Source organism: Lissotriton vulgaris, chromosome 6 (assembly GCF_964263255.1).
Source record: "Lissotriton vulgaris chromosome 6, aLisVul1.2, whole genome shotgun sequence".
Classification (NCBI taxonomy): domain Eukaryota; kingdom Metazoa; phylum Chordata; class Amphibia; order Caudata; family Salamandridae; genus Lissotriton; species Lissotriton vulgaris.
This window is the reverse complement of record NC_141694.1, coordinates 317,156,490-317,181,943: the sequence shown is the minus strand read 5'-3', so window position 1 is coordinate 317,181,943 and position 25,454 is coordinate 317,156,490. Positions and strand designations below refer to the sequence as shown.

Below are 25,454 nucleotides of genomic sequence, written 5' to 3'. Positions count from 1 at the left end.
CATCAACAAGACCACCATGGGAGGCAGATCCTTTTCATACCTGGCTGCCAAAACTTGGAACTCACTCCCCGCTTACCTTCGCCTCACCCAGAATCACCTAGCGTTCAGAAAGCAGCTTAAAACGTGGATATTTGACAAATAATCCTCCTCCCCTTCCTAAGCGCCTTGAAACCCTCTGGGTATGTAGCGCGCTATACAAATTTTATGACTTGACTTGACTTGACTTGACAACTACGTGCTCCAGGTGGGGTAGGGAGAGGGATCTGCCACTGACCAAATCGCGGTCCGTGAGCCACCACTGTAACTGTCTTGCAGTGTCCTCCGAGATCAAGACATGGTCGGACAAGTTGCCCTGATGCTGGGCCCACTGAAACTTCAGGTCCCACTGCAGAGCCCGCATCCGCCACCGGGCGTGATGCACCAGAAGGATGCAGGAGGCCATCAGCCCCAGATATACGTTGAAATACAGAGATTACTACACAAGGGGGCTATAATGGCCTCTCACCAAACAGCAGTTGTGGTGAGCAAGACGTAGATCCTACTGAAAAAAGGCAATGAAAAGAGACAAGGGGGCAGAGGCACCATAACTGCTGTACTAAGCAGCACACTGACGTTGGGGCAATACTGACAGCACACAGTAAGCAAAAACTGTTTGCACTCCCCTTTGGTTTTGCACTCCATGCAGGGACAACTATTTTTCCTGGACTGCAGCCCGGAACCCTTTGGTGCAGACAAAAGATGAAGGCAATAAAGCAAGAATTCAACTAGTTAGGTCTGACAATCCAATTGTGGCATGAGGTCAATTTAAATGTGAAGACTATGAGGAAGCTCTCCTGGATCGACGCAGCAGTTGCATAAATGGACTCAAAAAAGAAATCACTAGTTTGTTTAAATGTTACCTGGAAATGAATGGACATTTCCGGAGCACTGTGTTGTCATACTCTAGACATGCATGAGACAGGTCCATTGATAATCTTTTTGAGGCTGGGATCTACCTGGATTTTGCTAATGTGCTATCACTGAATCATGCAGTGTCATTGGTTCCCCTTGTCCCTCCCTCACAATTTTGATTGCCAACTAGTCCTGGGGATCTTCTGGAGGTTGAGTCCTGTGAACCAGGTTGTTAAGAATATATATACTCTAGGAGGGTGTTTGTCTTAAAGAGGTTCAGTCTAACAGAGCTTGTGAAAATGAAATGTTTGCTCATCAATAAAAAAAAATTGAATTCTAAAGGAGCACATTTTAAAGTCCCATCCAGTTAAATTAAGGTACAGGGTAAACCTTTCCACTTTACAAACAGTGCAAGTAAAAAAAAAACAAGCACTGGCATAGCCAATGGGTCTCGCCTTTGGCACCTTATAAGCGGCAGCAAACTGGTTTGTTTTGGAGAAATGTAGGCAGCAATTCTGGTGGAAGCAAATCCCTCCAACTGCTACAAATATCCTATAGAGGCCTGCAATTGTAGCAACTCAGGAAACATTCAAGTGCTGCTGCTTTCAAGTGTCGGAACTGAAACAAATCAATGGACAATGGGGGAAGTGTATGTACGGGCCACAGAAGGGAGGTCAGATGCCTTTTCGTGGCATGTTTAATATTTGCCAACACATTGGACATGTGAGTTTCAGTGATAAGAGGCTTTTCCCTACAAAGAACACATAAGCGCCAAAAGACATTACTTTTATATGAACCTGGGCCCAATACTACATGATGCTGGTCGCATACACCATGAAGGCTATACCAGAGTTCAACATGTTCTAAAATTACAACCATGGCCTAAAGCAAAAGAAGATAACACTGGCTTAAGAACAGCAGTCTATTTGAGACGTCAGAAAGTAACTTCTCTGGCAGCAACCAGCTTCAGCAGCTCCAATAATGCCATGCATTGAACTTTGAGCTGGCTTGGAAATGTTCAGCTACTGGTTCAACGTCAGGGTTCTGGCTAGAATGCCAGCACAGAGTACAGTGCCCACTTCAACTGCTTGTTCACTGAGCCCAGTGCTTCTGAACGTCAGAATATGTGTGGACATAATACCTTTCCCAGTGTTGCTGTTTACCATCTCCAAAGAACGCAATTGTACAATAAAAGCACACCTCATTTTAAAATTTGGGTACAAAAGGGCATACCCAAAGATCATATGGGCATTTTGTGCTTGGCGGTTTTAGAAGCAGCTGGGATACGAGCAATTTCAAAAAAGCAGGTGGCTATCTTCTATCAAAAAATAAGATGTTTTAGAGGCATTGTGATGCATTCTGGCGCCATTTTGTGGCAATTTTTGTTGCCACTGTAAGGCAGTTGCCTGTAGCGGCCTTAATGGGGAACAGTCCGGGCCACATGCGATTCGGCTGAAGTGCAAAGCCACCCTCAACTCAAGAGCCAAGTAGCTATTTACGTGGCAGTAAGGAAAAATATCAATCTTTAGGAGCGTGAAACAACATTCAAATATCGCAGGCTGGCAGCAAATAAATGAACTAATAGTGTACAAGCACATCACCGCATTTTTTTTAACACGTAGTCCCTTAATGTTAACACAATATATACATTACAATAGAAAAGATAAAACCCTCACACAGGGGGTCATTAATATTGAGTCCAGAGTACATATTTTTACACCGTCTTCTCCATGGACTGTTGCAAGGTGATGGACCTAGAGATTCACCTCTTCTCCGCCAGAGTGGGCAGCGCAGCCATTGGATTACACTCGGTACACGCAAATACATGGAACATTTGTGTGATGGAACACAGAGTTTGTGCCTGGCAAAGGACAAGTGAAGCAGCTTATATGTGCCTCGAATGAACGAAAAAACAGCCCCAGACAGCGCACCAGCATCCGTCTTTTACACACAATCACTTCAAAAGCGCCAGACTTAAAAAATGGTAGCATGAAAAGGGCAGTCTGTGGACCTTCTGAAAAACTAAAAACGAGTTTAAAACGGACACAAATTACAAATTCTTATTTTGTAAAAAGTAATTATTCTGAATACAGCCAAAATGAAGGACAACAAAAAAAAAATTGCTACGTTGTTCTTTGCTCATTTACTATTGTATTGTTGTCCGGCTGCATTCCTCGAAAAGGGATTGTAGTCGTATATGGACTCGAAAATAAAATATTTGGGTTATCTACTCATTAACAGACACTTTCAAAACAGTCAACAATCTGTTCTGATGTCGATTTTCAGTCTACCATCAACTAGCTGTTCCACCAAAAAGAAAGAACAGTTCCTTCCTTCCTAATTCGATACTGCTACTGCCCTTGCAAACTGCTAAACAAGAACTATCGGCAATCCGCCTGTGCTGTGTAATGTATTTACTGCAGATCTTGGCGGCCGGCCTACCAAGGCCGCGCTCTGGCGTCTTATTGTCAATGCACAGCCTGCTAACCTCGCTTGCAAGCCTCTTGCACCCAGTGTTTACTCAAGGCACCCAAGAGGCCGAGAAAGAAAATAAAGCCGGCAGCGGATGTGAAATTAAATGATAGGAACTTCCCCAAGGGAAGCTCAGAGGCAAATCTCGGTCTGGTTCTGTGGAAATGTAAAGTTGTAGAACTCGTTGCATTGAGAAGTGTTTTTTTAAAGTTAAAAATTAAGATGTTTCTAAACAATACAGCCATTTTAACTGAACTACATCAAGGCCCAGTGTGCCTCAAATCTCTTATGGAACGCATCCGGGAAGCTTTAGAAAAGGGAGCTGCAGCATTTGGAGAGGCTTCTGTTTCCAGGGGCCCAGGGCGACCACAGTGCACCACGAGGAAATTGGCATTGCTATTTACGGCAGCTACCATCTTCGAATCCCTCACCCCCTTAAAAAACAAGCCCACACAAAACAACAAGCATAGTCGAGAAAGGGAAGGCAACTGCGCTGTGTTTAATTAGTAACCTGATCCACGAGAGAGGAGTGCAGCTGGCCCCCTGCGCGCCTCTGCTCGCTCCCGAGACCCAAACGCCATGGGAGTGAACATTTTAAGAAGAGGTGAAACATGCCCGCCTTTGGCCATTTGCGCGCTTTCATTATTCAAAGCCACGCGCAGGGGGCCAATCAAATGTGTGGGCGGAGTCACACCCACATGGAGACGTTTTGGGGAAGTTTGGAGTGCTCACAAGAAGCCTCCCATGAAACAGCGCATGCGCGCTGCACTAGGCTCGACCTAAAAAAGGGCTTAGGAGAGGATGTATATGGAGAGAGGTTGGCCTGTCAAGTCAAAAGGACATCCTTCTGTCCAGGAATGAACAGCGACATCTCTTGCTTTGTGTGGATTTAATCTGTTAGCAACCTGGGCAACTCTACCTTCCTCCTCTCAGGGGAGCACACAAGGGGTAAGGGCAAGAGTAACCCCAGTGAAATATTAAGTGATATCTACTGGTCAATGGGTTAAGAGAATATTTTTAAAACGTATTAAAGATGTGAACGCATGGAAGCATTTATAATTGCTAAATAAATATGATAAAAGCTCACACACCTTTTGAAATTTGTGCAGTTTACAGAGGCCTTATGTTTGCTAAAGAAGGTTTTGTGAAGGAGCTCCATATTTTATTTCCAACAACATGTCTAATATCGAGTTAGCTACTTCAACCCAGATGTAATACATTAAACAGTATGTGTTTGGTGCTATCCTGACAACATCAATTATAATAACAGAAAAAATACCTCAGCTGTCCCCGTTGCAAAAAGGTGGTGAACTCGATTTACATCACAACAGTTGTTCTCCCTGTATAAGAACAGAAGTTCATTTTATTGGATATTTCAGTGCAGAATATCTCCAGGTTAATAAAACAGCAGTATTAATGTGCTAAACGCTAATTATGCCACATAATTTCACGAAGTGCGTGTGGTAACATTAATTTAATCATACTATCAACGCATTCATCAAAACTCATTTACTAGATCTTACTTCAAAGGGGCATCTTACATTCACCAAACGATCTATTCACTTTTTGTCCATTGATACATTCAAATGAACACAAGGAAAAAAGGGAAAAAACAAGCTGCTGTGTAATATCCGAGTGTTATTGTCCTTTGCTTATGCTATTAACAGTGGTTTTAACAACTGTTAATTGCACACCACAGAATTATGGTTCTGAGCTAAAATTGAGGGAATGTTATGCAGGAAAAAGCAACTAAAAGCTGGTAATATCTGACATGTCGACAATAGGACTCTTAGCATCTGTCTTTTTAATAGAACTCAATATAGTCAACAAGGAAATACCAACTGTGTCTCTATTTCCTGCCAATCAACTTTAAATGCCAGTTGACAACAGTAGTTAGCCCTGGTATTTTGGCTTGTAAATGCAGTATGAGTATTCAAAATTATATCACACTGCAGAGGGCTACACGAAGTGCTAAATATATCTTCCTAAATTACAGGCCAAAGCTACTGACAAGGATCTACAGCGAGGACGTGGGACTTTAAGAACAGAATGGCCTAAGACAGAAGGCTATAATATTAGAATGTTGCACGAGCTGGATGAAGAAGGTTCTAAATTACATGATGAAACTGAGCGACAAGGAGTGGAATGTTCAAGTATAAGGATTATACAAGCCATTATTGGCCTTCTTCCACTCAGTTGTCTAAAAAAGGAGCTTCCAACATCATAATGTTCTAATATAGTATTACAGTTCACTGACGAGGAATCTACCTGTCATTAAAAGAGGGATGTAGAATTCCAAGCGGCATATGCCAAAGACATATTGTCTAGAGTCAAAGACAACAAGTTTCCATGATATCCATTGGACAAGGAGGCCACACCCCTAAAGCACAAGCCCTTTGGATTCTAGTGTAAAGTATCAGAATATGGATTTGCGTACGAGGATAGTCTGTGAAAAAAAGGCAAGATTTATTTCTGGATGTATAAATTGCTTAAACTTGTATATAAGACTCAATAAGTCTTTACAATGAGGGCAAGTGCTCTGACGAAAGGCAGTGAGCTGTGCATGAACACATAACACAATTTCACAGTATGAAACCACTTTAAAAGCTAATAGAATGTTCACTGATTAAGTCCAAGGCTACTGGAATGATGCCATTCTGTAGAAGCAACATTTCGCACCTAATTCTGGATTTTGAGCACATGCCACATGATCCATAATCTCCGGCGTAGATTTCAACAACAAAAACATTTTTTCTAGCTTAATTGGACCAAAGGCTACTAAAAATTATACCATAAGAGTTGCTGCACAGTAGCAGTCCCTTGGCCACGTAGGCAGGCAACCTTTCAGTTGCTGTACTTATTTAACACATGTTAATGATGTAAAAACGTTGCCCAGACAGCGTTAACATTATAAAAACAAGCATTAGCAAACCCAATAGGTCTCACCTCAGGGACCTGTTGGCTTTCTCAATGCCTCTTAGCTATCCTACACAGCTCTTAGCTATCCTACACAGCATGTGCAAGTGAAGATAAACAAACATTTACAATGCAATGGTCTCTGCATTCTCAAAGTTAGAGATATTGGCATTGCTCATGACATTATTTTTATTTATGTTTTTTTTTTAAACATAAATAAATGGCATTGTCATTTACAATGCCAATAGCAGGGCAGGAGAGCAAGCACAACGAACGAGGGGGCAGGACAGCAAGCACAAGCAACGAGGGGGCAGGACAGCAAGCACAAGCAACAAGGGGGCAGAACAGCAAGCACAAGCAACGAGGGGGGGCAGGAGAACAAGCACAAGCAACGAGGGGGGGCAGGACAGCAAGCACAAGCAACGAGGGGGCAGGACAGCAAGCACAAGCAACGAGGGGGGGCAAGACAGCAAGCACAAGCAACAAGGGGGGGCAGGAGAGCAAGCACAACCAGCGAGGGGGGGCAGGAGAGCAAGCACAACCAGCGAGGGGGCAGGGGAGCAAGCACAAGCAACGAGGGGGCAGGACAGCAAGCACAAGCAACGAGGGGGCAGGACAGCAAGCACGAAGGGGCAGGAGAGAAAGCACGAGTGGGCAGGACAGCAAGCACAAGCAACAAGGGGGGGCAGGAGAGCAAGCACAACCAGCGAGGGGGGGGCAGGAGAACAAGCACAACCAACGAGGGGGCAGGGGAGCAAGCACAAGCAACAAGGGGGCAGGACAGCAAGCACAAGCAACGAGGGGGCAGGAGAGCAAGCACCAAGGGGGCAGGAGAGCAAGCACAAGCAATGAGGGGGCAGGACTGCAAGCACGAGCAACGAGGGGGGGCAGGACAGCCAGCACGAGCAATGAGGGGGGGGGGGCAGGACAGCAAGCACAAGCAAAACCCCGCGCAGCAGATGTAAGCGCTGCCACGGGTAGGGATTTCTCAGTCATCGCCGCCATCACTCCCACAGGCCAAGCCCACTGACGGGAGGCCACGCCCCTTTTACCTATTTAAAGCCGCCCTGAGTGCAAGCCCGTGCTTGAGGTCATCGACTCCTGAGGCGGAAGCCGGGAGAGACATTTACGATTTTAAAATTGTTATTTTCTTTTGTTTTACCTGCATGTTTGATCCTTTCTGGGCACTTCCAAATAAAATTCGATCTGGCTAAACCCCGTGCAGCAGATGTAAGCGCTGCCGCGGGTAGGGATTTTTCAGTCATCGCCGCCATCACTCCCACAGGCCACGCCCACTGACGGGAGGCCACTCCCACTTCCTCACCTTATAAAAAATATGCATATTTCGGACGCGCAGCGGACGAGCGCAGCGGGCGCGCCTAAGGCAAGCCCGCCTGCGCCCGTCCGCGGCAAAAAAGGGGCAAGGGGCACAGCACCACGCCCATATTGTTTCTTATCTTCCCGAAACTCTGTGCGCATACCAAGGCCCTTGGGACCTCAATCAGGTAGCACTGGGTCACATCATGGACGCTGGGATTCTAAACTCCCATCCCTATTCTCCAACCTCTTCTAACCGGCTGCCAGCAGTCCATCCTCCGACCTGCCCTCAAATCATTGATACATCTACCATCTCTGCCTTTTTATTAAACACTCGGTCGGCTGTCAAACACCACCTCAACCTGTTTACTTTAATGGACACTCAGAAACCCAACCTACTATTTCTCACGGAAACCTGGTTCTGCCAGGACTCCCTGCCCGATTTGCTTGCGGCCCTGCCATCGTCCTACTATGCCCTTCGAGCAGACCGACCCCCTGGCAAAGCAGGGGGGGGGGAGTGGCTCTAATTATCCGTTCTGACCTACACTTCCAAGTCTTACCCTCCCCTACAATCCCAGCAGTGGACCATCTAGTTGTACGCTCCAACTCTTTCCAGACCCCCATTACGTGTGTCTTGATGTATCGCCCTCCCAAATACATGCAGCACTTTCTACCAGCTTTCCAAGACATGCTAGCTACATTAGCTGTGAACAACTCGGCGGTCCTGGTACTCGGTGATTTTAATTTCTGGCCGTCCGACCCCGCTGAAGATGCTCCCTCTAGAGATTTTACGGAATCTCTCCAGAGCTTGAACTTTATATCTCACATTCACACCCCTACCCATGTCCAGGGCCATACCCTGGACCAAGTTTGGTCCCTCAATATCCCCCTCCTTGCTCCCACTGTGAGCCCCTGTCTGTGGTCTGACCACCATTGGATATCCTTCTCCCTGAATTTAAGTCTGTCCACAAAACCCTCATTGCCCAAAAACACTTGGGCTCGCAACTGGAGCAAAGTTGACATCCCATCACTCTGCTCCTCTCTATTAACCACTTGTCCGGTCATAGAGGACCAAGCCACACTGTCTCAAGCTGAAACTCTAAACAAATGGCTGTCCAATGCTTGCGACCAAGTGGCCCCTCTGAGACGTATTGGGATTAGACTTGCTCATGACGTCAATAAATGGTTCAGCCCTGAACTTAAGGAAAAAAAACTTGCTGTCCGTCGTGCAGAACGCGCCTGGAGACGCACCTACTGTACCGCCTCAAAATCATTGTACTCCTCCATCCAGGCTGAGTACAAAAAAGCCATCCTAGTAGCTAAAACCAGCTATTTTTCTAATACAATCTTATGGGCAGAGAACCAACCAAGAGAAATCTTCGCCACAGTCTCCGAATTGGCCTCTTCCGATAGGACCACCTCCAAGCCAGTACCCTCCCAGTCCTTGTGCGACTCGTTGAACAACTTTTTTACCAATAAAATTGCAGATATCAAGGCTAACATTCCCTCTCCTTCCTCACTTTTTGTCAACCCCGACTCGCCACCCAATACCTATCAACTTGATCAAATAGCCCCCCTATGTAGAGAAACCTTTGTGTCTTTACTCCCTTGTGTCAAATCTGGCTCTCCTGCGGACATCTGCCCAGCTTACATCCTGCGTGACATTTTCCTTACCTGCCCTCTCCCAGCCCTTACCTTCCTTAACGACACCCTTAAGTCAGAAATTGTTCCCCCTTGCCACAAATCCGCCACTATCATCCCAATCCTGAAAAAACCGGGCGCAGATCCAACAACGCTAGCTAACTATCTGCCCATTTCCCTCCTTCCCTACCTGGCCAAGGGTCCTCGAACACTATGTCACCAAAGCCCTCAGCTCTTTCATCGAGAACAGCGGATATCTCGCCTCTTGCCAAGCAGGGTTCCGTCCTCTCTACTCCACCGAAAAAGTGGTGGTCTCAGTTTTAGACACACTTAGAGAGGGGCTAGACGCTAACCACCCACAGGCACTGGTTCTTCTTGACTTGTCGGCCGCCTTCGACACGGTGGACCACACCATCCTCCTTTCCCGTGTCGAGGCGGCTGGCATTGGAGGCTCAGCCCTAGCCTGGCTTGGCTCATTTCTGAGCGACCGGGCACAGGCAGTCCATCTGGCAAATTTTTCTTCCCAAGCCCGCAAAGTGCAGTGTGGTGTCCCTCAGGGATCTTCTCTTTCTCCTCTTCTTTTTAATTTGTATATCTTCCCGCTTATTTCGGCCTTACAAAGGATGGAGGTCACGGTGTTTAATTACGCTGATGACCTTCAATCTCTCAATCTCTCGAACTCTTCTGATTCTATCCATAACTTTCAGTCGGTGATGGTCTTTATCAGGGATTGGATGAGCTTTAACCATCTTAATCTCAACCCTGATAAGACCGAACTTCTTCTCACTGGCGGCAAACTTAACCCTTGGTCTTCTATCTTTTGGCCCCCCTCTTTTGGTTCCCCCCCTTCTCCTTCTCTCTCTGTTAAAACACTGGGAATCACCCTCAACCAACAACTCACTCTACACTCTCAGATTAGCACGGTGGTTTCCTCTTGTTTTTATACTTTGCGCACTATCTGGAAGATCTCACGTTTTTTTCCCTTCTCTGCTCTTAAATTGATCCTGATGGCTATGGTCCTTTCCCGTCTCGACTACGGGAACTACGTTTCTCTTGGTTGGTGCTCCTGCGTATGCTATCCGACGGCTCCAATTGGTGCAAAACTAAGCTGCCCGCTTAGCCTTTGGCCTACCTAAATCTAACCATACCACTCCCCTCCTAAGATCCCTTCACTGGCTCCCTATTAGACAAAGGGCCCTCTTCAAGATAGGATGCAGCACCTTCCAGGCTCTCGCAGGAACAGCACCTGAGTTCATCAAGTCCAAAATCAAACCTTACACCCCCAGCAGGCAGCTGCGCTCCTCCTCCCTGTCCCTCTTGGTGGTACCCAGATTCAGGAAGAGCAGAATGGGAGGTTCCAATTTCTCCGTCCTCGCTCCACAATTTTGGAACTCTCTTCCTCTCGCTATGAGATCTGAAACCTCCTATCCGGAGTTCCGTAGCACTCTGAAAACCTTTCTGTTTTCACAGGCTTTTTAAACCTAAATTATCTCCCCATCCAACCCAGGAACCGTCCTCCTCAATAGCGCCATGAAACCGCCTGGTGTACGCGCGCTCAACAAATACCTTTAAATTCAAATTCAAATTCAAAGAGGGGGTCAGGACAGCAAGCAAAACCAGCGAGGGGGCAGGAGAGCAAGCACAAGCAACAAGGGGGGGGCAGGACAGCAAGCACGAGCAATGAGGGGGGCAGGACAGCGAGCACAAGCAACGAGGGGGTCGGGACACAAGCACAAGCAACAAGGGGGGAAAGGATAGCAAGCACAAGCAATGAGGGGGGGCAGGAGAGCAAGCACGACCAACGAGGGTGCAGGACAGCAAGCACAAGCAACGAGGGGGGGCAGGACAGCAAGCACAAGCAACGAGGGGGGATCAGGACAGCAAGAACAAGCAACGAGGGGGGGGGCAGGACAGCTAGCACGAGCAACGAGGGGGGGCAGGACAGCAAGCACGGGCATCGTGGGGGGCAGGACAGCAAGCACAAGCAACGAGGGGGTGCAGGACAGCAAGCACAAGCAATGAGGGGGGGCAGGACAGCAAGCACAAGCAACGAGGGGGGGCAGGAGAGCAAGCACGAGCAACGAGGGGGGGCAGGAGAGCAAGCACGAGCAACGAGGGGGAAAGACAGCAAGCACAAGCAACGAGGGGGGCAGGACAACAAGCACGAGCAACGAAGGGGGGCAGGACAGCAAGCACAAGCAATGGGGGGCAGGGGAGCAAGCACATTCAACGAGGGAGGTCAGGACAGTAAGCACAAGCAACGAGGGGGGGGCAGGGGAGCAAGCACAAGCAACGAGGGGGGGCAGGGGAGCAAGCACAAGCAACGAGGGGGGGCAGGGGAGCAAGCACAAGTAACGAGGGGGCAGGACAGCAAGCACAAGCAACGAGGGGGGGGCAGGACAGCAAGCACGAGCAACAGGGGCAGGGGAGCAAGCACAAGCAACTAGGGGGGGCAGGACAGCAAGCACAAGCAACGAGGGGGGCAGGACAGCAAGCACAAGCAACGAGGGGGGGGCAGTCGAGCAAGCAAAAGCAACGAGGGGGCAGGACAGCAAGCAAAAGCAACGAGGGGGCAGGACGCCAAGCACAAACAATGAGGGGGGCAGGACAGCAAGAACAAGCAACGAGGGGGGTCAGGGGAGCAAGCACAAGTAACGAGGGGGCAGGACAGCAAACACAAGCAACGAGGGGGGCAGGACAGCAAGCACGAGCAACTGGGGGGCAGGGGAGCAAGCACAAGCAACGAGGGGGGGGGGAAGGACAGCAAGCACAAGCAACGAGGGGGGCAGGGGAGCAAGCACAAGCAACGTGGGGGCAGGACAGCAAGCACAAGCAATGGGGGGTAGGGGAGCAAGCACATTCAACGAGGGATATCAGGACAGTAAGCACAAGCAACGAGGGGGGCAGGGGAGCAAGCCAAGCAACCAGGGGGACAGGGGAGCAAGCACAAGCAACGAGGGGGGTCAGGGGAGCAAGCACAAGCAACGAGGGGGCAGGACAGCAAGCACAAGCAACGAGGGGGGGCAGGACAGCAAGCACGAGCAACAGGGGCAGGGGAACAAGCACAAGCAACGAGGGGGGCAGGACAGCAAGTACAAGCAATGAGGGGGGCAGGACAGCAAGCACAAGCAACAAGGGGGGGCAGGCCAGCAAGCAAAAAGCAACGAGGGGGCAGGACAGCAAGCACAAGCAACGAGGGGGGGGCATGATAACAAGCACGAGCAACGGGGGGCAGGGGAGCAAGCACAAGCAATGAGGGGGGGCAGGACAGCAAGCACAAGCAACGAGGGGGGCAGGACACCAAGCACAAGCAACAAGGGGGGCAGGACAGCAAGAACAAGCAACGAGAGGGGTCAGGTGAGAAAGCACGAGTAACGAGGGGGCAGGACAGCAAGCACAAGCAACGAGGGGGGGCAGGACAGCAAGCACGAGCAACTGGGGGCAGGGGAGCAAGCACAAGCAACGAGGGGGGGCAGGACAGCAAGCACAAGCAACGAGGGGGGGCAGGGGAGCAAGCACAAGCAACGAGGGGGCAGAACAGCAAGCACAAGCAACGAGGGGGGGGCAGGGGAGCAAGCACAAGCAACGAGGGGGCAGAACAGCAAGCACAAGCAACGAGGGGCAGGGGAGCAAGCACGAGCAACGAGGGGGCAGGACAGCATGCACAAGCAATGAAGGGGCAAGACAGCAAGCACAAGCAACGAGGGGGCAAGACAGCAAGCACAAGCAACGGGGGGGCAGGGTAGCAAGCACAAGCAACGAGGGGGGCAGGACACCAAGCACAAGTACCGAGGGGGGGGGCAGGACAGCAAGCACAAGCAATGAGGGGAGTCAGTGGAGCAAGCACAAGTAACGAGGGGGCAGGACAGCAAGCACAAGCAACGAGGGGGCAGGACAACAAGCACAAGCAACGGGGGCAAGACAGCAAGCACAAGCAACGAGGGGGGCAGGACAGCAAGCACAAGCAACGAGGGGGGCAGGACAGCAAGCACAAGAAACAAGGGGGGGCAGGACAGCAAGCACAAGGAACGAGGGGGAGCAGGATAGCAAGCACGAGCAACGAGGGGGGGCAGGACAGCAAGCACAAGCAATGAGGGGGGCAGGACAGCAAGCACAAGACACGAGGGGTGGCAGGACAACAAGCACAAGCAAAGAGGGGGGCAGGACAGCAAGCACAAGCAACGAGGGGGGCAGGGGAGCAAGCACAAGCAACGAGGGGGGGCAGGGGAGCAAGCACAAGCAATGAGGGGGCAGGACAGAAAGCACAAGCAACGAGGGGGGGCAGGAGCGCAAGCACGAGCAACGAGGGGGCAGGACAGCAAGCACAAGGAACGACGGGGCAAGACAGCAAGCACAAGCAACGAGGGGGGGCAGGATAGCAAGCACGAGCAACGAGGGGAGGCTGGACAACAAGCAAGAGCAACGAGGGGGCAGGACAGCAAGCACAAGCAACGAGGGGGCAGGACAGCAAGCACAAGCAACGAGGGGGCAAGACAGCAAGCACAAGCAACGAGGGGGGGCAGGACAACAAGCAATGAGGGGGGGGAAGGACAGCAAGCACAAGCAACGAGGGAGCAGGACAGCAAGCACAAGCAACGAGGGGGCAAGACAGCAAGCCCAAGCAACGAGGGGGGGCAGGACAGCAAGCAGGAGCAACGAGGGGGGGGCAGGACAACAAGCACGAGCAACGAGGGGGGGCAGGACAGCAAGCACGAGCAACGAGGGGGGCAGGACAGTAAGCACAAGCAACGAGGGGGGGCAGGACAGCAAGCACAAGCAACGGGGGGCAGGAGAGCAAGCACGAGCAACGAGGGGGCAGGACAGCAAGCACAAGCAACGAGGGGGCAAGACAGCAAGCACAAGCAACAAGGGGGGGGGCAGGACAGCAAACAGAGGTGGTGTTGGTCCTGGCGCCACTGCACCTGCTCCACCATTCAAATCAAGCCCCATTTAACTGCAAGATAACTGCACTTGTGACTCACTGTTTAGGAGTAAAATATAGCAATATTAGGTGTTTAGTGGGGTGCCTGGAGCTTTTGGTCCTGGTGGTACTGCACCTGCTGCACCATTCAAATCATGACCTTACTGCCTGCTAGATAAATGCAATTGTGACTATCTTGTTTAGTAGTAAAATTTAGCAATAATTTTGGGTTTAGTGGGGTCTGTAGAGCTTTTGGCCCAAGAGCCCCTGCACCTACTGCACCATTCAAATCAAGTCCTGTTTAACTGCAAGGTAACTGCATTTGTGAGGACTTGTTTAGTAGTCAAATATAGCAATATTATTTGTTTCGAGAAGTATTGATAACTTTTGGGCCCAGTACTACTGCACCATTCAAATCATGGCCCTGTAGTCTGCGAGGTAACTGCACTTGTTGTTGCCTCTTCAGGAATAAAATATTGCCATATTAGGTGTTTAGTGGGGTGCCTGTAGCTTTTTGTCCCAGTGCCATTGAACCTTCTGTACTATTGCAAACATGACCCTAGCGCTTGCTAGATAACTGCACTTACGACTGCCAGTTTAGTTGTAAAATATAGCAATATTAACTTTTGGAGGAGTTCTGACAACTTTGGACCCAGTGCCACTGCACCTGCTACACTGTTCTTATAATGATCCTGTAGCCTGTAACGTAACTGCAGTTGTGAGCGAATGTTTAGTAGACAAATAGAGCAATATTTGGTGTTTTGATGTTTAGTGGAGTTATGACAGCTTTTGGCCCTAGTGCCACTACACCTGCTGCACCATTTAAACCAAGCCCATTCAACTGCAAGGTAACAGCAATTGTGACTGATTCTTTACTGGTAAAATATAGCAATATTAGGAGCTTAGATCTGACAAATGTTTGGCCCAGTACCACTGCACCTGCTGCAACATTCAAATCATGAACTTAGTGCTTGCTAGATAACTGCACTTGTGACCCCCACTTAGTCATAAAATATAGCAATAATCTGTGTTTAGTGGGATGCCTGGAGCTTTTGGTCCCAGTGTCACTGCACCTGCTGCACTACTGAAATCATGACCCTAGTGCTTGCTAGATAACTGCACTTGTGCCTGCCTGTATAGTAGTAAAATATATCAATATTGGGTGTTCAGATGAGTTCTGACAACTTTTGAGCCTGGTGTCACTGCACCTGCTACACCATTAAATCATGACCCCGTTGTTTGCAAGGTAACTGTACTTGTGACTGCCTGTTTAGTAGTAAAATATATCAATTTTAGGTATTTAGTGGGGTCCCTAGAGCTTTTGGCGCCAGTGCCACTGCACCTGTGGCACAATTCAAATCAAGTCCCTTTTAACTGCAAGATAACTGCAATTGTGACTACTTGTTGAGTAGTCAAATATAGCAATATTATGTGTTTAGAAGAGTTCTGACAAATGTTGGGGCCAGTGCTACTTCACCTGCTGCACCCCTGCACCTGCGGCACAATTCAAATCAAGTCCCTTTTAACTGCAAGATAACTGCAATTGTGACCACTTGTTGAGTAGTCAAATATAGCAATATTATGTGTTTAAAAGAGTTCTGACAAATGTTGGGCCCAGTGCTACTGCACCTGCTGCACCATTCAAATCATGATCCTGTTGTCTGCAAGGTAACTGCACTTGTGGCTGCCTGTTTAGTAGTTGAAAATAGCATAGCACTTGTATAATAACTATATTTATAACGTGCAATGTTTATTACATTTAGAATTTGATCATAATGACCTAATAGATTAAGTTGAAAAAATCAATTCGGTAATGCCTAAAAGTGCAAAGAAAGGTACTAAAGCATGAATAGGAAATGCCACAAATGTTCTAAGGCTAAAGAATTTGCTTTAAACAATTAAGTAATAAAAAGCAAGCATTCAAGCATACTGTTAGAAGCTTAGTCTGCCTTTTCTATGGGAAGAGATTTTATTTTGACAGTGAATGAGGCTTAAACAACATTGTGAACAGCTTTAGCAGAAGTATTGTGAATGTGTGCAGCCTGGGGTAGTTAACATAAAAAAAGTTCCACACAAAAGTGAATGAGCACAGTAATTCGGTGTGGGAACTGATAAGCGCCCCCTTTTAAGATATATTTAATAGAAGAGATGTCATAAGCACAGCGCAAGCGCTGTGCAGGCAAAACCATAAAAAGGTGACATGCAAGCAAAATTTCCTGCTGCAATAGAATTTCTCATTCTGGTTCTGCGCAGTGAGGAATGTAGAGAACAAGGATTTCTTGTGCCTTAAGGGTAATTGCTTTAAGTTAATGACCGTGTCCAGTCACGTGCAGTGCGCCAAAACAAAGCTCCCCATCAGGAGAGGCTGTGCTCTTAGATCACCAGAAGAACCCTGCATGGAGGTCGCTGCACACAGGTTCCCCTGATGGACAGGTTATTTCAAGAGCACAGAGGGGTTCTGGCAAAGTCTTAACCTTAATGCTATTCTCACTCAGCTAAACACACTCACAGAGCTCCTCTACGGGGCTTTCTTTCTTTTACACCTGTGGGGCAGCGAAGCAAACCTAATTCCACTCCACAGATAGTAAAACAAGCATTAAAAATGCAATAGGTCTCGCCTTTTATTAAGTTAAAGTCATTTCAATCTGGGCCCAACAAGTGGTTGTCTTTGGGGGCATGCTAAAGCTGCTGTTGTTAATGATGGTAATGTTCGCTGCCATGGGGAAGGGAGGGAGACTGAGCTGGTGTTGCTTCCGTGTACACACTTCTGGGCTCCGCGTGGGAGGAGTGATACGCAAGAAGAGGCGCCATCTTTGTTATATAGATGTTCTATTCATACTCGCGTGTAAACTACTTTGAAGGTGTATATACAGTAAATAAAGCACCTCCTGTACTTCCTGTGAGCTGGCCTTTGCCTAATGGCCTTCAGAAAAAATAGTTTCTTTCACCTATAAGGTGAAGTCTAGCTTTCGAGGAGGATGGGTTCGGGAGAGTAGCTTCAGCTCGTGGCAAGACAGGCGCTTCCATAAGGCGGGTTAAGACACCACTTAGTAGTTGCGCCAATTAAACGCACTAGGGCAGAAAACAAGGTTTAGACCTCATCACAAGACGTGCATGGTGCGTTGTGGGCCATTCAGAGAGGGGTCAATGGGCGTCACAAGCTCCTGGCTTGGTTATCATGGGGCAGAATAGTCACCGTCCTGGGAGGGGAACCAGCAACTCATACCATTATGGAGGCCAAAGTACAGTCCTGTCTGGAATCGAAGGATGACCAGGCTTTGGTGATATCTCACAACAAATCATGTTTGAGGGCTCTGAAGGAGATACCCGGAAGAATGTGAGTGCACAGGGAAGGCACACACAAAGCCCTCCAGGGTGGACCTTTGTGCACTCTAAGATGCGTCATCCTGTCCAAGAGAGGATGTGGTGAGAGGATGAGGGGTAACATCCAGAGCTATCCACTTTGGAACTGAGGCACCAGGATCAAGCCTCAACGTTGTCTCAACATCCTGTGATTTTGGGCAAATCTCACTGTGCCTACGAAAAATTAATGTGTCCTTGTACAATGTAATCGGTGCTCATATAAAATGCTCGAATACCTTCGGGTCGAGCTTGTGCTATATAAAAACTGCAAAAAAAAGATTGCAGGGAGATTGCTGTGCTCCAATCAGCTTCCAAATGCTAGGACAGGAGAAGCACTTGCCTCAGGGCCCATCCAACCATGGACACCTACCCATGAGCTGCCACCGCACTGGACACTCTCGAAGGCCCATTCAGTGGTAGCCAACCTCTTGGATCTACAGCTCACACTAGATCCACCCCCCTTCACCCCCGGCTGACACCCTGAGACACTCCCTGGCCCCTAGCTTCCTGTCTGTGTGCCCTGTTCCAATCTTCTGATTCTCCAAGGAGGGCGCCCAGCACTGAGGGGTGTCTCCTGCTTTCAGTGACCAGAGGAATGAAAGTAGTTACTGTGCCAATCTTATCAAGAAGAAATGGTCAAAATATCAGAAAATCGGGGGTGGAGCAGTGGGAAGGAGGGGGCAGCTCCAACCCCCTAATGAGCTTTATTACCTGGGAGCTGTAGTATAGATACCACTCCTCAAACAAGGTGTCATTCTAGCATCTTGCTGAAAAGAACTGAATTAGGAGACTGACAGAGTCCCTGCAGAGAGTTCCACAGAGCTACTGCTTCATAGCTGAAAAAATGTCAGTGCCTAATTTGTAAAAATGCGAGTCCGGTGGACTACGTCCACTTCAGTATTTCGGTGAGAGCATGGATTTCAAATACATTCACCTGCACGTGTATCCCGCACCAGTGGGCGAAATGCCCACTGGTCCGCTTGTCCCTGTGGTTCTGTTGCCTCCCTAACCGCAGAGCCGGTCAACAGATATTTATTTATTTAATGCATTTTTATATAGCGCAGACTTTACCCGAAGGTGTCAGAGCGCTGTACAATAGAACCAGTTACGTTACATGAGAAAAATGTTACAAAATAGAACGTTACAAAAATAAACAGGAGAGGCAGGGTAGAGATACCCTCTGGTGACTTGGGATGCTCACTCGAGCCTGGACAGAGTCCATTCATATCAGTCACAACTGAGCCACCCTGCAGATACGTGTCAAAGGTGACATTTGACTCGAGCTACCAAACGTATAAAGCACGACTGGCGGAGTTTCCCATCCCTCACAGAAGCTCGATTGAGACAAGGCCTGCTCATATTGATAGTCGTCGCTGGAATGAGGCGCTTCAGTTTCCTCGCAAGAGCTCGATCGAGCGACTAACTGGGCCTACTCATGTCTGTGGTGACTGCTCGTCTAACCACTGGGCCTGGTTAGATCGATCATTACGTCACGATGGAGCATCTTCAGCTCAATTGTGAGCCCTCGATTGGGTGACTGAGCCTTTATTATCAATTGAGACCATCCAACAGAGCCACGATTCCAATCGCAATCCCTTCACCGTGGAAGCACTATGCGTCTCTTTCTTAAGATTGAGGCTTTTCATATCGATAGTCGGTTCTCAGTCGAGCGTCTGAGCCTTTTCATGTCGATCGTAGCTCCTCGATAGCGCCACAAGACCCTTTCATGTCACTGACCACAGCTCGATCGCGTCCCTACCCCTGTTCATATAACTCATGATGACACCATCGAGTCTCATGTCATCAACCGTGTACGCGGAATCATGTGACTCAGTCTATCCTGATACTTCATGACTGCTCAGTCGAATCACCGCCAGTTCTGTCTGCTCGTGGCTGCTGTCGTGACAGCTAAACAGCATCCAGGCTTGTATCCTGAAGCAGTCTGCTGCACCCACGACCGGTCAAGCCCCAGATAATGGAACCGCGACAGAGCGCGTTCATAACACTGCACATATTCACAGATTTTATTGGTACAGCAGGTGCGTGCAGTGGCCCGGGGCATTGGCGCGTGAGGGACCCACAGCACCCCAATCAGGCTTGTTTCATGACCACAACAGTTGCAGTGGGAGGAATTTTCTTTGCTACTCCACTGTTTACTGGCAACTGTGAAATAAATGTACATATGCCGGCGCTCAGAAGCTACCGGAAGGAGCCATTAGGCGCTTTGCAGCACACCTAAAATATGTATGACGGAGGGGAGCTATTAAATTGACTTTCTTTTGCCAATCTGAGTGTGCAATATGTGAGTGTGTGGAAGGGCAGAGTGAGACAGGATTAGGGGGTATATATAACAAGAAAGCCACTGTAACACACATTAGAAAAGTTATGAGGAATGATAAAAAAGAGAGGAAGAGATGGAGGAGACCTTGAAGGGGGAGAGGAGGGAAAGCAGAGTTAGGGGGTAGAGAAGCGATGGGTGAGGGAGGCGGACCTCCTGGGTAGGAAATGGAGAAGCTAAAGTGTAAACGAGAGAGGGTTGGCAGAGAGGCAAAGTGAAATAAGTGTATCAGAGGGAGAAGTGGAGAGAGAGAGAATAAAAGAGATGGGGAAGATTTGCTGGTGGAAAGGGGTTAAAACAGAGAAAATGGGAGCTAAGAAATGGGAAAAGAGAAGGAAGGCGGAGAGTCAACATTGAAGATAGTTGGAGAGGAGAAGTGGGGTGGGACAGAGAAAATGAAGCCAGGGAAGGGTTATAGTGGAGGGGTAAGAGGACAAGCAGGATTTGGGGTAGAGGAAACAATCAGGTGAAGGGTGTGTAGCAAAAGATAAGAAGAGGGAAAGTGAAGGGTTGACATAACAAGTAGAGGGGTAGAGGAAGGAGATAAGGTGGAGAGAGGTCAAATGAAGGGCTGGTAGAAGAGAGGGCAATAAAACAAGAGAGAAAAATGAACACTGGGGTGGGTACAGGAGGGAGGTGATATGGAGGGCTGAATGAGAGAGCCAGTGAGAGAAAAGAGAGACAGAAAAAGGAGAGAGAAGCGAAGGGGGAAGTAGAGAGTGAGAGAGCAGCGGATAGGGAAGGGGTGGAAAGCAGGGGCTGGCGTAGAGGGCAAGCGGAGAAGACGAGATGAAGAGGGGTGGATTCAGTGCGGGGTGGATTAAGTAAATGCGAGAGAGTCAAGATGAAAGGAAGGTGGACAGGGTGGGGAGAGGGGGCATGATCGCGGAAGGGAGAGGGCTTAGCTGAGGAGGGACGAGAGAAGAAAGGTGTAGAAGAGAGGTGGGCTAGTCAGAAAAAAAGGGTCTGATGAGAGAGGGCGGGGTGAATGAGGGGAAAGTTCAGTTGATAGACAGGTCGGAGGGCAGCTGAGTGTGGGAGTGAGAGTGGTGGAGCAGAGGAGGAGAGGCAGGTCCCTCCAGGACACAGGAGGAGTGGACGAGAGCAAGCAGAGAGGAGTAAAGGAGGGGAGTATGCTGACGAGGGAGAGTGCAGGACAGTGAGGCTTATGGAGGGAAGGAGAAGAGGGTAGAGATGAAGAGGAGGGCTGAGGATAGTGGTGATGAAAGGGAGGATGAAAACATTGGAACTCTCTGAACAGAGGACAGCAGGGGAAAGGAGGGAGCATTGATGGGTAGCGAGGGGACGGGCTAATGCCGGGGGGGGAGAGAGTATTGGAGAAGGAGAATGCGCGGTGGTAAGTGAGATAGAAAAAAGTTGAAAAGAAAGAGGAGGAGTGCAGGGAGAAGGAACAGACATGTTGGAAGTCACGGGAAGGGGGGAAGAGCTGGGTACAGAGATGAAAGGATGGGGAGAAACATAGGCAAGGACAGTAATGGGGTCTAGTCAGGAGAAGGTGCGAGGGCAGTAGTGGAGGAGTAGGGAGACACGACAGAGGAGGCAGTGGAAGGCGAAAGTGCATTAGAGAGGAAAGAAGTAAGGGGGGTTGTCAAACTCCAATACCGTCGGGTCGAGTTAGCGCTAAATAAAACTACAAAAAGACACACAAAAAGCCGGATGATAAATAGAGAAGAAAGTGTAGAAATGAAGGGAGAAAGACGACAGAAAATGTGAGGGAGCGAAGACAAGAGTCGGGGAGTAGAGGGTGTGAGATGTAAATGAATGAAGGAGGGATGGAGACGGGCGTGGACGAAGGAGGTGAAAGAAATCATACAGAATTTGAACAACAAAAAACTAGCAGTAAGTGAGTCAGTTATAGAGCACTTTATCAGTCTCGAAAGGGCCTCTTGGCGCTACCCTTGAAATACGGTTGAAGGAAATAAATGGCTACTATTGAAAGCCACATCAGAGAGAGGTGAGTTATGCCAGATGAAAAGTGGGCAGAGAGAAGGACATCACAATGAGAAATGAGAAAAAAGTTTAAGACGGGGTGTAGGCAGTTTAGTTAGTTCATGTGAGAGGTCTGAGAAGGAGAGTAAGGAGGTGCAGCGTGACAGGAAACAAAAAAGGTGACAAGAAAAAGAAAGAGAGAAGAGGAGGGAGGAAGGGGGTGGGGGAAGGCCGAAAACGAAAGAAACAAGAAACCCCGCTGCAGCCATCAGTGACTTCATAGTCAAACTGCAGAGCGGGTGAAAGGCACGGCCCTGCTAAACATAGCAGTCATGCCCCAGTATTTCCGTTGGCCAAAACTAACACTGTTAAAAAAGCACGGTCCGAAAGTGAAAGAGGACAGCGCTGTAGCCGGAGCATGGGGATCTCTTGTCTTTATGGGGCCATGTGTTGAAACACATGGCCCCATAAAGATAAGCAAGTACTTTGCAACAGCAGCAAAGCAGGCGAGCCAGACCGGCTCGCCTGAAACAAAAACCCTCATTTCCAATGGCAGGCCAACGTTTAGCATAAACGGTGACGAAAGCCAATGGAAATGAGGGGCTGGGCTTAAGCCCTCTTCTGAAAGTCCCTGTTAGCAATAAATGTCGCCGAGCGGGCAGCGCATGTCTTGCAATGCTAGCCGAGACCTAAAAAGTACACATTTGACATAATATTTTGCCACCTCGAAAAAACGTGCCTTCTAAAATGGTGCTTGATGCATTGAATACTCTATGCATGACACACTCCTGCTCTGGATAGCAGCATAACACAACGCCAAGGTGCGACACCTGCACGTTCTCACGGGGGAAACCTGCTAACTCGTTGCATACAATAAAAGGATCAGACAAAAGGTCTTGGTAATGTGTCATTTCTCCAGATTGTTTTTGGACCTGATGCATTGAAAACAACACCACCACTATAATTTTAAAATTATTTGTTACCGCTGGATTAAAAATACATTAGTCGCAAAGAAACAACTGACTTTAACAAGTAAAAGTGGAGATCGCTGATGACATGGCTTCGCCTGCCGTTTAGTCAGAGTATAACACGACATTGGTTAACAGATACTTACGAAGCATCCGTTTGAAGGGAATTTAGGTATCGTCCTTGCTCCAGGTTCAGTCTGTACACTTCAGAACTATAAAAAATATAAAAGAGAAGTAGCATATGTGAAACAGTAAAACATTCAAAGCATCAAATGTCTTTTCATGGGGTTGAGCTTACAAGAGTCTAGCAGACACCGAAAGCACAGCACAAATACTACATAAATCTGCCTTTATAAAATGTCAACAAATTCTTTCATTGTACACACTATATATTTAACAAGCATTGGCAAAGCCAATAGGTCTTACAGCTATGTGCAGCATTACTAAAAATAGTTTTAGAAAAGTGATACGACGCTGCTGCACTAATTAACTATTTTTTATTTGAAAAAAAACTTGGGAAGGGTTGGGGGTCAAGGCAACATGGAGGAAGGGAGAGCTGAAAACAGAGAGCGAGTGGGAGGGAATGGGGCAGAAGACTGACAATGGATGGTGGGCGGGAAAGACTGAGGCAGCAAGGTGACAACGGAGTGTGGGCAGGAGGAGCTGGGGCAGCAAACAGACAAGGGGGTCACAGCAAACTAAAAACGGCAAAGGGAGGTGGGCGGGAGGAACCAAGAACAGTAACTAACCGAGAGTAAGAAAGAAGGACACAGAGGGGGAATAGCAGTAAACGCCTGCTGTAAAAACACATGCACTTTTAGAGTGCTAAACAAAAAGAAAAAATAGCACTGGAAAAATGAGCAGTAGGACACAAGTAATGAATCAATGTTTCGGGGGAGGGACAACCCCAAGAAGAGGATAGGCAGCCTACAAAAGCTGACAAATCGGAATCAAGCTATTGAGTATCTGAAGCCAACCAATTGTAAGCCCACTTTAATCTAACAAGGTGTGTCGCAAAGAGACTGCATATGCGTTGTTTTACTTGAGTCCTAAGAAGTAACACAAAGGAAACACTATGTTGCAACACAGCCGCTGCATGTGTATTGATGAAACTGTGCATCGTTAAGAGATCACCTCCGTTTTCAGATCTAAAATGGTCTCAAATGCTGCAGTGAACAATATTTGATTATTTCATGTGTACACACAATAGAATTATTAGTACACAGTCCACAGAAACTTCACTGCAGACTTCCAACATATGGTTGTAGTTCTAAAACTACTGCTGACCAGAGGAGTGCAAGGCTCATACCCACACATAAAAACTCCGATGATCCACTGACACACTCGCTAGACTGACCATAAGAATGCTCAATTACATTGCCACAGAGGTCAACAGATCCTTGCGCACACTGATAAGTCTAAGTCCCACATTCTCCATTGCTGCCCCAGTGTCCTGCAGCCAGACCACAAGGAGCAAACATCAGAATGACAGAAGACATCAGGAACCAAATGATTTTCCAACTTCCCCTGAAACAGTTGCTATGCACTTTGATCAAGGCCACCATTGAGGACGATTGGATGCCACAGAACTAACATACTAAATGACTTCGAGCCACACCTACGTATCACAGAAAAGTGGAAGGGAGCAAACATCTCAGCTACCTAGGATGAAACTATTATCCATGGATGCTTATCATTTTACAAGAACCAACCTGATAAGAGGTGTGGTGTCGGTATAGCTGTACCTAACAAAAACGCTCTACCAGCCACCATAATAAAGATCATGTAACACTGGGCTGTGAATACCCATTTCTTCACTGTAGAACACTACAAATCTTAAAGTCACATTCCTTTTAATCTATGGACCACCTCAGAACAGTCGTACATTTGCAGGTGCCCTTCTGGACGCATTCACATACTACTTGAACAAAACTAATCTTAGCATATTAGGAGACCTTTACATCTGGATCAACAAAATATTCATCAGACTGCAAGCCTTCTCAAAAACCTGTATAAGTCCTCACCCACCTCCAGCTTGTCACTGGAGCACTCACAAAGCAGTCCACACTCTGGTTGCCATATTCATCTCAAATGAACTTGTCTCAATCAAACAAATTCAACTTATCAAAAAGGAGTGACCAACAAATTGCATACAGCAACCTAAATCTGCCAACCGCACCACCATCACCAACAACATAAAATAGCAGCTCTCTTAAAAGACAATTAAATACTTTTAGCTGTAACACATTTCAGGAGTAATTCTTGGCAACACATCCACTACATTCAGTGTTGTCATAGTCATATTTATGCAAACACAAAATGGAAGGTGCACACAATTAGAGTCAAAAAAACAGTAATGTATTAAATATCTTCTTCTTTATTTAGTAGTATTCATTGGACATAGGCACAGCCAACGCGTTTCGTTCCATTTGCCTTTAGGAACTTCGTCAGGGCTGTAAAAAGTGACAAACATATATATACATAAATATACATTTATATAGACATATAACACAGAGGAAACAAAAAAAAATTCATTTCACACTATACTAAAAAAGACCAAGGCCCAAACACACATATTTACAAAACTTATTATTAAGACAAAAAGGAGACTGAAGACAGTATTGGACCACAGCAAGTCCTAATTAAAAATATACAGCAACTACAATGGCTGTGTGGA

General features: G+C 47.8%; 1 protein-coding gene across 1 annotated transcript in view; it reads right to left on the bottom strand.

Moving 5' to 3' along the window:
- NOL10 (nucleolar protein 10) overlaps positions 1-25,454 on the bottom strand; it is a 742,763-nt gene that overhangs the window by 445,583 nt on the left and 271,726 nt on the right. The window contains exons 7-8 of the mRNA XM_086926337.1: positions 22,924-22,989; positions 4,643-4,703 (exon numbers count right to left, since the gene is read on the bottom strand). Coding sequence (XP_086782463.1) covers positions 4,643-4,703; positions 22,924-22,989 — 127 coding nt within the window. The remainder of the gene's footprint in view (positions 1-4,642; positions 4,704-22,923; positions 22,990-25,454) is intronic.